The following is a 13627-nucleotide window of genomic DNA, read 5'->3' as shown; positions in this document are numbered from 1 at the left end:
CAATGTCACTGAAGTAGAAGGAAGCGTTATGTTCTTATGTGTAATCATCACTGACAACTCTGTCATTCATTCCAGGATGAGGAATTCAGTGAATGGTGTGTGGAAGAGTTGCTCCATTGAAAGCATAGCTGATAAGCCCGCTGATAGGTGGTATCAGACCCTGGGAGGGCACATAGGCATCTGGCACATGGTCCGCTGTCCTCAAATAACTCAGCTCTGTGAGAAAAGCAGTATCTAAAGACAGTGCAGGTGCTCAGCATATTGTACAGCAGGGAATGTGTTCCCTTCTGCTGCGAAGAACGCGACAGAGGGAAATGTCGCTGTCCGGGTAGATGCCTCAGATCGTGTAGACCAGGCTTCATCAGGATGGATGTGGAGCCATCTGGGTTGGCTGGAGATAAACGCCAATGTGACCTTGCTTGTTTGCTTGTTCTCCCTCTATAGTCCTTTGCTTTTACTCTGTGTGCTTGTGTGTGAGCTCACACGCGTACATATGTGCCACATGTATGCAGAAGCCCGTAGAAGTCCTAAGAGGCCATCAGATCCCCGGGAACTGGAGCTACAGGTGATTGTGAGCCTCCATGGCAGTTCCGGGATCTGAACTTGGATCCTCTGAAAGGGCAGCTAGTGCTCTTATCTCTTGACCCTCTCTTGCCCCCATGAAAAGCTTTATATGCTGGGACAAAGTGTTAGTTGGTTTAAGTGTTAGTTGGTTTTAAGGTGAATTTCTAAGCTTTCCAATCAGGAGGATAACCCGTTTGGATCATACAGTGGGGTGCATCTCCAGTGAAAGGGCCAGTGGAGAAGACTCTGCTTTAATCTGTTTCCAGAATCCCAGGGCCTAGTGCTTGGTGTAAGGAGCTGTGAAACCGAATGATGGGCGTTTGCTGGGTAAAGAATGCAAACTGGAGACCGTGTAAGGGCACAGGGTGGAAAGCGCAGTGTTAAAGCTGCCTGTAAGACTTGCATGCCAGAAGAAAAATCTGGAGAACTCAGGATTCCATTCCAGTTAAATAGTTCAAATAGTAAAGGCACTAAATGGATATTTTATAATAGTATAATGTGCCATTCTTTTTAAGATCTCAGAACCTTTAGTTTGATATCTGAATTATTTTCAGGTACCTATTTTTAAATGTTCAGAATGGGTCCTAAAATTTGTTTCACTGCTGAAGTTAGACAATATTTAACTTATAATACTTTTTTTTTTACTATAAAGCTTTAGAACAACACATATCCTAGAGCAGGATGGCACCTTAGGATCGTCTGATCCAGGCCCTCATTCCATGAATGAGGAAGAGAAAGCCCTGAGATTAGAAGTGACTGTCACAGAGCCAGGTGGAGCAAGTGGGTGCTGCTGAAACCACTTGTCTGATATTCCCATGTGAGCTGAATCCCCATCCCTGGTTTCTGCACCCACAGTGGTTTTGTTCGCTGAGGTTTCTCCTCACGGTCTGCTCCCCTGCAGGACCCGGCCTTGTGGGCTTTCTTCTGTTCTTCCCACTCCTCTCTAAAGTAACAGCAAATCCCTGTGTTCTCATTCATAATTTAGTAACCTCCTTCTTCCCAGGCCTATGCACAGTCTCACCTCCACTCCAAAGGTTCATCCACTTAGCCTACAAATGCATCTTGCTTTTCCTACTAGGAATTGTGGTCGTTCTATTTCCATCTTCCTCTTTTCTTTCAGAAGTAGTGATGGTGTTGGGTGTGATGGTGCATGCCTATAATCCTAGCATTTGGGAGGGCAAGGGCAGGGTGATGTGGAGTTGGAAGTCACTCTTAGCATATAGCCAGTTTGAGGTCAACCTGGGTTACATGAGACCTAGTCCCAAAAAAATTAAATTAAAAAAAAAGGTTATTGTGACTAATGGCTTCACTAAATTTCCATATAATACCATACTATAGTTTCAGCATCGTAAACATTTCTGGACTCGTTTGCTTAGGCAATGCCATAGAACTCTATTACAGACACCTTTGATGTGGTGGCAATGAAATTTTAACAGTGTCAATTTCCATAGCAGCTACACTTTCACAGGTTGGCTTCGTGTCCACTACTCCTTATAGTTCCAGGCAGCTCTGCAGAAAAATGGGAATAAGCAGGGTTTGAGTTCCGTGTCATCTGCTGGCTCTTCGGCCCTGTTCTCCTGCTCTCTCTGGACTTTTCTAGGAAGCACCTGCCCTAGGATGTCCCAGCCACCGTCCACATGTCCTGGGCTGCCATCTTCACAGCGGTCCTCTGGCTCTGCCTGGAACATGCCTTAATCTCTCCTGTCAGTTCCCAAGCCCCCCACTTCTTTTCTCCTATAGCCCTTGATCGTCTGTAATTCTTCATTTCTGAGTTCAGCCTTCTGTGGGCAGTCCTATACAGAGCAGTTCTGTCAATTATGTTCAGTCGCCTTCGCGTCTGTGCTTGCCCGGGTTCCCTGGTGAGTGGCCGGAAGCCACGTGGCATCTGTATCTGGGGAAGCCCCTAAACAGGATCTGTCAGAGGACCAGACTCGCATTGCCTGGTTCACTTGAAAAACTCCCTTAATAGCAGGGCGGTGGTGGTGCACGCCTTTAATCCCAGCACTCGGGAGGCAGAGGCAGGTGGATCTCTGTGAGTTTGAGGCCAGCCTGGTCTACAGAGCTAGGTCCAGGACAGGCTCCAAAACCACAGAGAAACCCTGTCTCAAAAAACCAAAAAAAAAAAAAAAAAAAAAAAAAAAAGAAAAACTCCCTTAAACAAAACTGTCTTCTATCCCGTTTCCCTGGGGGCTACCTAGTGCATTATTGGACGCATTAGCGTGCTCTTGCCTGTTCCTGCTGAAGCTGCTCATCCCAAATGCAGCGGCTCCTGTCACTGCTGTTCTGTTCTGCATCAGGTCTCGGCACTTAGTCAGATCACTGGCATGCAGTTATTTATCCTCACCCATTTCCTTCTGAAAAATTCAGGACACAGGGCCAGGGAAATGGCCCAGGCAGTAAAGGCACTTGCCATCCAGCCTGGAGACCGGAGGTCATCCCTAGAACCCACACTGTGGAAGGAGAACTGACTCCTGCCAAGTTTTCCTCTGACCTCCACACGCTCATTGGAACCCCCAGCAAGAAAAGAATGCAAACATTAAGAAGCAGTTTAGATATCCAATAGTCTTGCTGTGAGATAGCATTATTACTCTTATCTATGGATTTCATTCTATATTTTGTTTTATTTATTTAAGGTAACAAAAGAAAAAAGAGGTAGGCAGGGCAGCGTTCTCAGCGCCATTCCTGAGGACAAATCGGCAGCTCAGAGACCTTCGGCACTTGCCCACTATCCAAGGTCTGCTTGAAGTTCTCCTGACTTTGAGGCTCTACGTTACACACCTCTCACTAAAAGCACTATTAGAGGTGTTGATCCTGGACAACACAGTTCATACTTGAATTCCTATTTAAGTCGTTCCTGTTCTGTGCTCTTAGGGCCTTTAGAGACAGCCTTTCTTTGCAGGCAGTTATGTAATTATGATGATCAATTTCTATGTTCTTGCTAGAAGTGTTCTGATTTAGCTCACGAGCATATTGGGACAGGCTGTTTTCCATAAGGCACTCTGTCCTTCCTTGTCGTTCCTGGGAACTATGTCTCGAGCCTTTTCTTCAGGTGGATTTACCTAAGCGATTGCATCTCACTGCGGTTTTAGGAAAACGAGGTGATTTCATAAGAAAGGGAGGCAACCACCTCCCTTTCAGAACTAGCTATATTTTTAGTGCAATCTTTTAAAAAAATATGGAAGTTGGTTCATATGGGACATTGTCACTATGCCAGAACGAAGTGCAGAGCAGCAGGCATGGAAACAGACTTTCTGGTTTCTGTGTCTGTTTTCTGCCCTTCCACCTTAGCTCACAAATACGGAAGTCCTGCCTGCACTCCAGATCTCCTGTGCAGCCATCATAGATGGCTCTCAGCACTGGAAAAAGTGTGCCTTTCTTCTCTCTTTCTCACCTTCTTGGTCTCGATGGAGTTCCAGAGATGGTTTCCCTGTGGCTTTTGTAGTATCTAAAGAATTGAACTGATGGCCAACGGCCCAGTGCTGCTTTGGGCTGTTTATACTGTAAAAATAATGTTAGCACACCAGGTGCCTCTCACACCCACCCTTCTTGAAAAGATTGATGTAAGCTGGATTTCACATTAGTCAGCCTCACCAGCAAGCATCTTCTGCCCTAAAATTTATGAATTTTGCTCCCTGGAGAAAGCTACAGGTTTGTGTTGTCTCCCTACTTAGTCTTTGCAGCTTTCCCTGCAATTTAGCTTACTGCCTCTTCTAAAAATTGTATCAAGTCAGTCTCGTTAGATACTTATTTATTTCCATTATAGTAAAATACATACATGTTTATTATGACTTATAATATGCTTTTATTATAGAAACTATCTGCCAGCCACCAAGTATTTGTCAGCCATCATCAACTTAATAATCAACCATTATAAAGATCAATTAAATATAATGACATATGCTGTCGGAAAGTGTCCTGGACACTCTCCTGCCGCTGCAGCAGAATAGCATAGGCCAAATAACTTTAGAACTATAGAAGTGTATTTGGTTCCTAGTTCTGGGACTTAGAAGCTCAGAGCACACACAGTACTGGCATGACAAGGGCAAGCAAGCACACACTGGACAGACGGGAGGTGGGGTTCTCACCCTTTTCATCGGTAACCCGTCTCCATAACAACAGCATCAGTCTGCTCCTAGGGGCACAGCCTTTATGACCTGATCAGCCGTTTTCAGGTTGTGACTGGTAGAACACTAGAACACCTGCTACGGCCCCCAGCTCCTTAGTTAACTTTCCAGGGCCCCGCCTCTTCCTGTTGTCAAAGTAGAAGTTAAGGCTCCACATTCTTAGGTGTGTTGAAACCATGGCAGCTGAGGTGCTTGTATCTCAGGGCTGGGTTAGAACAGAAATAGCCATGCGTTTCTGGTAGCAGGGGGAATACTATTTGGAGAAACCTTGTTTCCTATATAGATATCAGAAACAAAATACACACACACATTCATTTGAGTTTACATATAAGTTTCAATATTGTTACAGTGTAACATTTTTCACTGTAGGTAACCAGAGAAGGTCATGTAAACATTTTTAAAAACTATAGAAATGGGGCTGGAGAGATGACTCGGCAGTTAAAAGTACTTAATGCTCTTGCAAAGGACCTGGATTCAGTTTGGGGCACCCTGGTGTGAGGTGGGTGGGTCATATCCTTCTCTAATTACAGCTCCAGAGGGATCTGACGTCCTCTTCTGGCATCTGTGGGTACTGCATGCATGCATATGGTCCAAATATGTATTTACATGCAGACAAAACAGTCATATACAAAAGTAAACAAGTCATTGCCGGGCAGTGGTAGCACATGCCTTTAATCCCAGCACTTGGGTGGCAGAAGCAGGTGGATCTCTGGGAGTTCGAGGCCAGCCTGGTCTACAAGAACTAGTTCCAGGACAGGAACCAAAAACTACAGAGAAACCCTGTCTCGAAAATCCAAAAAATAAAAAAGTAAAAACAAAAGTAAACAAGTCTTATTTTTTATCTCTAGAAATCTAGAAATGTTCTCCCTATGCACTGATTTAAATCATTATGATTTTCTTGATAGTACTTCAGAGTGTATGTATAATGTTTAATATGAAGAGCTATGCAAACAGTGCTGTGGAGAACTCAGTTATGTTTACAAGATAAAATCAATAAGGCAAATAAGCAATATTGGATTTTGTCTCCAAATGGACACTTGATGCCACATAATCAATCATATAATAAGTTCCAAAGTCACAGTGATGCCCATCTCCCAATACATAAATACAAGAAATCTCTAGGCTTGAATCCAGCGTGCGTGTGTGCGTGTGTGTGTGTGTGTGTGTGTGTGTGTGTGTGTGTGTGTGTGTTGTGCACGCAGATGTGGTGTTTACATGTGTGCAGATGGAGGCCCAAGGTCACTTCAGTGTCTTCTGTATGAAGTCAGGGTCTCTTTCTGAAGCTGGCACTCTTCTAGTCTGGCTCACCAGTTCGCTCTAAGGATTCCGCCTTCCCATTTTCTGCGTTTTGAGATTACAGAGAGGCCGCCACACCTACCTGGTGTCTGTGTGGCCTCTGGGGACCTGAACTCCAGTCCACACACTCATGTAGCCAATGCCTTACTTGCAGAGCCTTCTCCTCAGCCCCAAGACTTGAATTCTTAACCAACTTCCACCATGATGTCTCCTGGGATTGACTCCTATGGCGAAATCAATAATGTCTACTCCCAACTCTAGCAGCCAGGGTCACTAATGTTTACAAAGGTCACAGGAGCCCGGAGGAACTCTTTCTTAGGTGATGAATGAGCTCTGAGAGCTGGAGCCTGGCCTGTGCCCTCACATGTGCCTAGTGCTTCAGGGCTTTGACGAATGCAAGCTCGGCCGTGACTTTCTCCCCGTGCAGGTCCTTAACAAGATCATCTTCAGGATTTGACGTAGACTTTGATAAGTCTTTTCTGCTGTTTGTTTATTTGTATTTTTGGAACAGGGTTTCTCTGTGTAACAGCCCTGGCTGTCCTGGAACTTGCTCTGTATACCAGGCTGGCCTCAAACCCACAGAGATCCACCTCCCTCTGCCTTCCAAGTATTAGGATTAAAGACATGCACCACCACGCCCAGTGATAAGTTCTAATTATTGGCTTCACTAAGTGATATGACTAGTCTATGGAGTTTTCTCCTAACCTACCTGCCTTAGATTTCCACCTGTCTGAATATGTTTCCCCAACGCATCCTTCTTTTCAATAGTTACATGTATATATACTATAAATCAGTATGTCTTATTGGGAAGTTAGAATGAATAATACAACCACTTTTTCTTCTTAAAGGTATATGCTGAGCTATTGATGCCTTTGATTAGAGTCCACTCTGAGGAATGTAAAGTAATTCTATTTAGTTTACTATAACATGACAAGATGGAGCATTTCAGGAACTTCTTTGGTCTTATGTTTCATTTGTATTATCAGCTAACACTATACATGGCTTCTTCTTCTTCTTTTTTTAACGGACATACTTTGTCTCTTAGAAAACAGCAGCTGGCCACCGAGTTTAACCGGAAACAACTTATCCGATACTGCTTTGCTGAATGGCAGCGTTGGCATGGTTCAGAAGTTAGAAAGAGGGAGCTGGCACTAGCCAAGGAGCAAACTCGGAAGAAAATGGAAGAGCTGCTGAAGGCAGCCTCCCTCGGGAAACTCAATTCCAATGGGTCATCGGGTATCCATTGTCTTGCAGAGACAACAGCCGAGGTGGACCTGCCAGTGGGAAGTGGAGAGGTACATTGTTCCCTTTGTTTGGGCTTCATGTTTGTTATGGGTTTGCATCTGAGCTTTGCACTTTCATGGCAGCTGGCATGAGAGTGCCCTGTCTAAGCTATGCAGAGGTTAGGGCTGCTACAGTGCACAAAGCTTATGCACAGCCATGCAGGCTGTGATTATTTCCTTGACCGGAATATTTTTTTTTAATAGTCATACGTCAGTATTGGGCTAGCCGGAAGTTGCTAAGGACATGATAGAGAAGGGATTTGGAACAGGTAAGTGAAAGGCCTTTGGAAAGAGAGGGGTAAAGCTTGCTGACAACTTTTGAGCCCCCATTTGTTCTTCACACATTTCCTTTTTGGATAAGCTTGTGATATAATGTATTCTTAACTTTTATTTTTCTAATAAGAAAGTTGTTCATACTAATTGTGACAATTTGATAGGAGAAAAATCACCAAGAATTTTTTTTTTTTTTTTAAATCAAGCGGTGATGGTATGTACCTGTAACTGCAATCTCCAAGTCAGTCTGGGCTGTTTAGTGAGTTCAAGGCCAGTCTCAATAAATAACCACATCTATTATTCCATTATCTGGAGGTAACAGGAAGTACAGTTATCTATTCTTTTCTCTATTGAGGCATGTATAAATTTCTTATTGTTAATATTTTATTTAGCTTTAAATTCCACTCAACTAGGTCACTGAAGAAGTCCAGCCTGCCATAACCAGGAAAAGGAAGGCTTGTCGGTTTTTTGCTTGTGAGACCTGGTCTCTTACAGTACAGCCTGGCCTAAGATGCACTGCAGCAAAGGCTGGCCTTGACCTCCTGACCTACCTCCTAAAATGCACTAGCAAAGGCTGGCCTTGACCTCCTGACCTACCTCCTAAGATGCACTGCAGCAAAGGCTGGCCTTGACCTCCTGACCCACCTCCGCTTCCCAAGTGTTGGTATTATGCAAGGTTGTTCTATGGGGTTTGTTTGGTTTGGTTTTTTTTTTTAATATGAATGTAACTATTTTATTTTCTTATAAACATCTTTTGGATTTGGTAAATAGAACATGGACATTTTATATTACTAAATATATCTTAGCCATAGTTCTTCTTTAAGAGTAGCTCTCAGAGCTAGACCTACTAATCAGAATTTCTGGGAATGGGGCAGCAGTAATTTCAGTTCTGCAGGTGAATTCAGTACCCACCCTGGTTATGGACCGCAGCTCTCTGCTGTCATTTTGTAATGCAAACATGACATTGTATGGTGAACCTAAGTTAGAAGTAGTTAACTCATAGGTGGCTGAAATTTAACTTATTTTCAGTTTGTCGTTATTTCAAACAGTGTTTCACTGGACATCCCGTTAGTAACTAGTCTTTACATATATACATAATGCTTTTCTTAGAGTGAGTATTTTAAGACAGAATATATATTCTATTTTTATCCTATGTTTTTTATCATTTGCATTTTTATTGCTAGTGAAGTTAAGCATTTTTATATTGCTGTATATACATAAAGATATGGCTATAGAAAGATAGGCATAAGTAAGTCACCTTTGTTCCTTTTTCTACTAGTGGACGTGTCTCTTTATTCATAGGAGTTCTTTAGACTTTTAGGAATATTGATACTTTTGTTATTATGTGTGCTGAAGACGGTTTTTCTCCTGGTCATCTGCCTTTCCGGTTTGGTTGGAGTTTGGTGTTGTGCCTAGCTGTTCATTTCTTATGAGGTCACTCCTAGCAGTTTGTCTTCCTCTGTTGCACTTGTCTTGTTAGAAAGCCTTAGGAGAGGATCCTCTGCCTCCACCCTGTGCGAAGTGCTGCTAAGTGCTTAACTCAGGCACATAAAATTAAATTGGGCACCTGAGGGGCTCAGCCTTGCCTTATACCCTGATTGCTCTGAGCAAGCAGGATGGCTTCCATTTAAGGTACTCTCCGCAAAGAAGGAGCCCAAGAATGCTTATTGGGGCTTATGTAACATCCTGGGCCCTTCCCCCAGGCATTTTATCTACCTTCATATTAGCTAGATAATTTCATCTCTATTGAGACCCAGAAAAGATTTATATCTTAAGAAATAGCTGAATGGAACCCTTTTTTCTTATCAAGTTCTACTGTTGTTAACTTTAAATGAAAAAAGTCAGCAAAAATACCTTTCCTGTGTAAAACAAAAAAAAATGCTGTATAATATACATATATTTCTATGTATATATGTGCATATATATATTTCAGAAAAAGCCTCCAAGTTCCAAACTAAAGAAGAAAAAGTTTTATCAAGAAAATAATTTTGTGAAAAAAAAATAGAACAAAAGAAAACAAGGGACTAAAATAGGCCTTAGAGTTCACGGAATAACTCCATCTTTTCTGGGATGTACAGTAAAACACGAGCAAATTAAATGCCTTAAAAGATCTCGAAATTATCAGTTAGCTGGTAGGTAATTTCCTCTGAGTAGACCGGGCTGTGCAGTTCTTTTCCAGCAAGTACAAACTGTACCATTAGGCTTTTGTTTCATTCTCCTGTTGTTACCTTCAGAAGTTGCCATGATCCAAAAGAAGCTTTGGTGCTGTACTCAAGGCTTTTATGCAGTCTTGCTGGGCTAATAAGGGGTCATTACCACAAGGTTTAAAAGCACCTAACACATCTACCCTGCTTGATGCTAAATTACATAAGCAGGGTTCTCATGAATAAACGTCCACTGACATTTCTAAAATAAAAGGTTATTTTTAAAGTCTTTAGCATGTCAGGGTTTCCATGGATCACATCTCTCACGTCAACTGAGTCTTAGAAAGCAGTTCCATCATCACGAGCAGTGCTTCTGAGTCCCTGAGGATGGTACCCGTTAGTGCTGAAGGCTTCTAACACGGGACAGCCCATGGCTTTCCCTGCCATTGCGCATGGTATAATTGTAGCTGATCACATCACGGACTCAAACATTCTAACTTGACATGAATTTTGGCCAGAATAAGTTTTGCCGTTAGGAATGCTTCTTTCCTTCCCCCTGGGTAATGTCATTGAGCATGAGTCCTGCCTATAAATGAAGTTTACATCTTTGAAAGGTATTAGGTTGTATGCTAATACAAGGTATTTAGATAAAGCTGTTCTTATGTAGAGCAGATATTTGCTTAGCCCTGGCTTTCCACAAACCTCCCCCAAACAGATAGTTGGGAAAGAACTGGAGATTAGCCTCAAAATCAGAACTAGGGTTGAAATTTGTATTCTATTTAAGGATGAATTTAGTAGAGATGGAACAGGCCTTGAAAGAACAGATCTGTTGCATCTTAAGAAATAACTGAAAGTAACCTTTTTTTCTTACCAAGTTCTTACTGTTATTACCTTTAAATGAAAAGGTCAGCAAAAAGTATTTTTTCTGTGCAAAACCAAAATTTGCAATATAATAAACTTACATACATAAATTTAGAGTTAAGAATACATATATACATGCATACATATGTTTAGCCTTACGACATACATACATATATACAGACATGTTTAGACCTAAGAGAAAGCCTCTAAGTATCTGAAGTGAAAAAGAAAATTTTCAAACATTCTTGAAGAAAAAAATATATCCTGTGCCATAAAAAAGGTCAGATTTCTGTAAATTTTAGTGTCAGTTTTACATTTAAAAAGTTATATATTGTAAGAAATAAACTTGTCTAGTTACAAAATGAACTTGAGAAAATCCTAAGAGGATGTTGGACATGGCACTACATGCCCATATAGTAAAGCACTTTAGCAAGGGGAAGCAAGAGGGTCATTAGCTCAAGGCCAGCCTGAGCTACTCGAAGTACTCTCCCATAAAAGCCAAAGGACTCTTCCAGCTCATTGTAGATGCCTTGGCCCATGACAACAGCCCCCACAGCTCTGCCCACATTCCACTCGTGATGGGGAGCCCAGCATGCATTCTCAGTGGCTTACAGCACTACACTCGTGGTGTCTGAGATACCCAGACATAGATAGCAGGGCATCTCTACCTGAGGTGTAGCACACTTGTGCCATTGAACAGAACAACACTAATGAGACCAAGCCAGGATCTCAGCTCATAAGTTTGAGTTAGAATATTACCGTTTTCCTCAGGTCACCATCATGCCCACTTGGTGGGAAAAGCCACCCGTGGTGAGCAGGAGTTGTATGCGGAGCCATTCCCCAGGAAGAACAACCGAGGGTGATATTAAGGGTCCCCTCCCAGATGTCTGTGGGAGCACACCTGGCACACAGCAGCCCAAGACTCCAGATGCTAAGACTGCTAAACAGCCCAGTAGCCATGAAAAGCCTGGGACCACTAGCCAGGAAGCAGAGCCTGTTTGTGAGGGGCCTTCCCACCGTCGCCATGTCTACCAGCAACAGCTGATTGAGAAGCAAAAGAAGAAACTCAAGGAGCAGCAGAAGCTCATTCAGCAGCTGAAGGAAGAACAGCGGTTGGCTGAGGCCCGGTGGGCAGCTGAGCGTGCCACAGCAGTCACAAAAGCACAGAGTCGCCTTCTGTCCAGTCCCAGAGGAGCGGAGGAGCCGCCAGGAACCTGCCAGAAGCTTCTGAAGTAGGTCGGCAGTCTCAGAGCACCCCCTGAACTTGCTAGAGGGGGTTTCCTTTGAGAAAGAGAGGCTGCTGAGTATCTTTGCTTGGCTCTTACTCTTCTATGTCTTTATGTGGTCTGTCCACTCAGAAAGCCAAGAAGCCTCATGGATTCTGACTTGCCCGTGTGAGGTGTCCATAGGTATTTAAAGCAGAGGGCTGCCTAGATGGATACACTGTATAGTGAGCACTGGGAGGTAGCTGCCTTTGGGAGAGGAACTTTGTAACTGTGTAGGGAAAGAGAAGAATGCTTGTTCTAACTCGATTCCTGAGTTTCTGATTATGCTTAGTGCTCAGAAGCCAGGGCAGACAACATGGACCCCATGGACCAGCCACAGGGCTGGATAATTTCCTCGCTTGATCGAAGTAAAATTTTGTACCTCCAGGCTTGGAATAGGAGTTCTACATTGCCTCAAAGTCTCTTAAGACAATTTCAGGTGTGCCTGAGTCATACTTTGGCGTGTGATGAAGGTCATTAGATCAGAAGATGAGGGTGGGGTCTTTCTTATGCCGACTCAAGTCTGGGTATAGCACTTCATCCTTAACTCAGAGTTCAGGTGAACTTTGTATAGCGTTTTGGGTTCCTTGGATGCGAAGACTTTGAAGGAAGCCAATTATCGATTTAAATTGTTTTTCTTTTCTTTTTCTCCGTATTTTCTTCCAGTTCATCTGTTCTCTCCCCAAGGTGTGAAGACAGTAGGACTGATTCCAGAAATTCTCTTTCTGCATCCAAAAGGAACCTGGCAGCACCCCATCCCTTACTGAAAGGTAAGGCGGTCCTGGTGGCTTTCATGATGGTGGCCTTTTCCGCTGGAGTAATGTCGGAGCATTTGTCTGGGACTGCAAGCTTCCAGCTCATGGGCTTTGAGATGTGGTAAAGCCTTCTGAAAACCTAAGCTCTATCACATGGGGGAAATGGAATGCACAGGGAGCCTCTACTACTCTCCTCCTCCCTTTCCCTTTTGCCAACCCTGGTGGCTTCCCCAGCTAACACATGTGTGTGTTTGTGCACGCGCTTACACACATAAACACACAGAGTATGGGGAGCACACCATTTTTCTCTAATTTGAGATCTGTATTGTGGAAAATGGAGGGATTACTCAATTGAAAACTCTGAGTAGCAACTAAGGCTAAACATCAATAAAGTTCATCTGCCATTATACTCCATCAGTGCCAAAATACTGAAGAGTTCATAGCAATTCAAGTCAAGTTATGCTGTCATTTTATGGTGCATTATCTTAATGGTAGCATTTTGGTAATGAGATATATAAACCAGATAGTTTAATTTGATGGCATTTTAGGTGCACATGGAATTCTTTGTTTAAAGACTAAATAGTGCTTTGGGAGTAGAGGCATTCCTCAGGACCCACCTAGTAGTTCTGCTAGTTGATTTTATCACATAGCTGCCCTACACACACACACACACACACACACACACACACACACATACACACACACACATACACACACACACACACATACACACACATACACACACATACACACACACACACATACACACACACGTTCACACACACACACATACACACACACATACACACAGTGGGGAGTATTTTGACAATTACATTGAGTTTTTTTAAGTTATGGCAAAATTGCCACGCTAGCAAGAAGTAATGGCATCTGAGATACGTAGTAGTCAGTTCCTGTCAATGAAGAGACTGGCTGGCTGCGTATCAGATGTCTGTCTGCAGGACAGCAGCTGTTGCTGGTTGCCTACTACTTAGGCTGATCTGGAGATGTCCAGTTCATTGTGATAAGTTTTTGAAATTATTGTTTGATCAATGACTTAGTTAT

The 13627-nt window shown here is 43.1% G+C and overlaps 1 protein-coding gene across 4 annotated transcripts in view; it reads left to right on the top strand.

The window, feature by feature from the left end:
- Ccdc191 (coiled-coil domain containing 191) overlaps nt 1-13627 on the top strand; it is a 75612-nt gene that overhangs the window by 36443 nt on the left and 25542 nt on the right. For all 4 annotated transcript variants that reach the window (XM_041673090.1, XM_041673092.1, XM_041673091.1 and 1 more), the window contains 3 exons: nt 7030-7279; nt 11317-11777; nt 12477-12580. In XM_041673090.1, coding sequence (XP_041529024.1) covers nt 7030-7279; nt 11317-11777; nt 12477-12580 — 815 coding nt within the window. The remainder of the gene's footprint in view (nt 1-7029; nt 7280-11316; nt 11778-12476; nt 12581-13627) is intronic.

Source organism: Microtus oregoni, unplaced genomic scaffold (genome assembly GCF_018167655.1).
Source record: "Microtus oregoni isolate MIOR12 unplaced genomic scaffold, Mior012 000023F_ref0000262, whole genome shotgun sequence".
In the NCBI taxonomy this organism is placed as follows: Eukaryota; Metazoa; Chordata; class Mammalia; order Rodentia; family Cricetidae; genus Microtus; species Microtus oregoni.
Note: the sequence above shows the minus strand (reverse complement) of the source record. Positions and strands in the feature narration are given on the sequence as shown.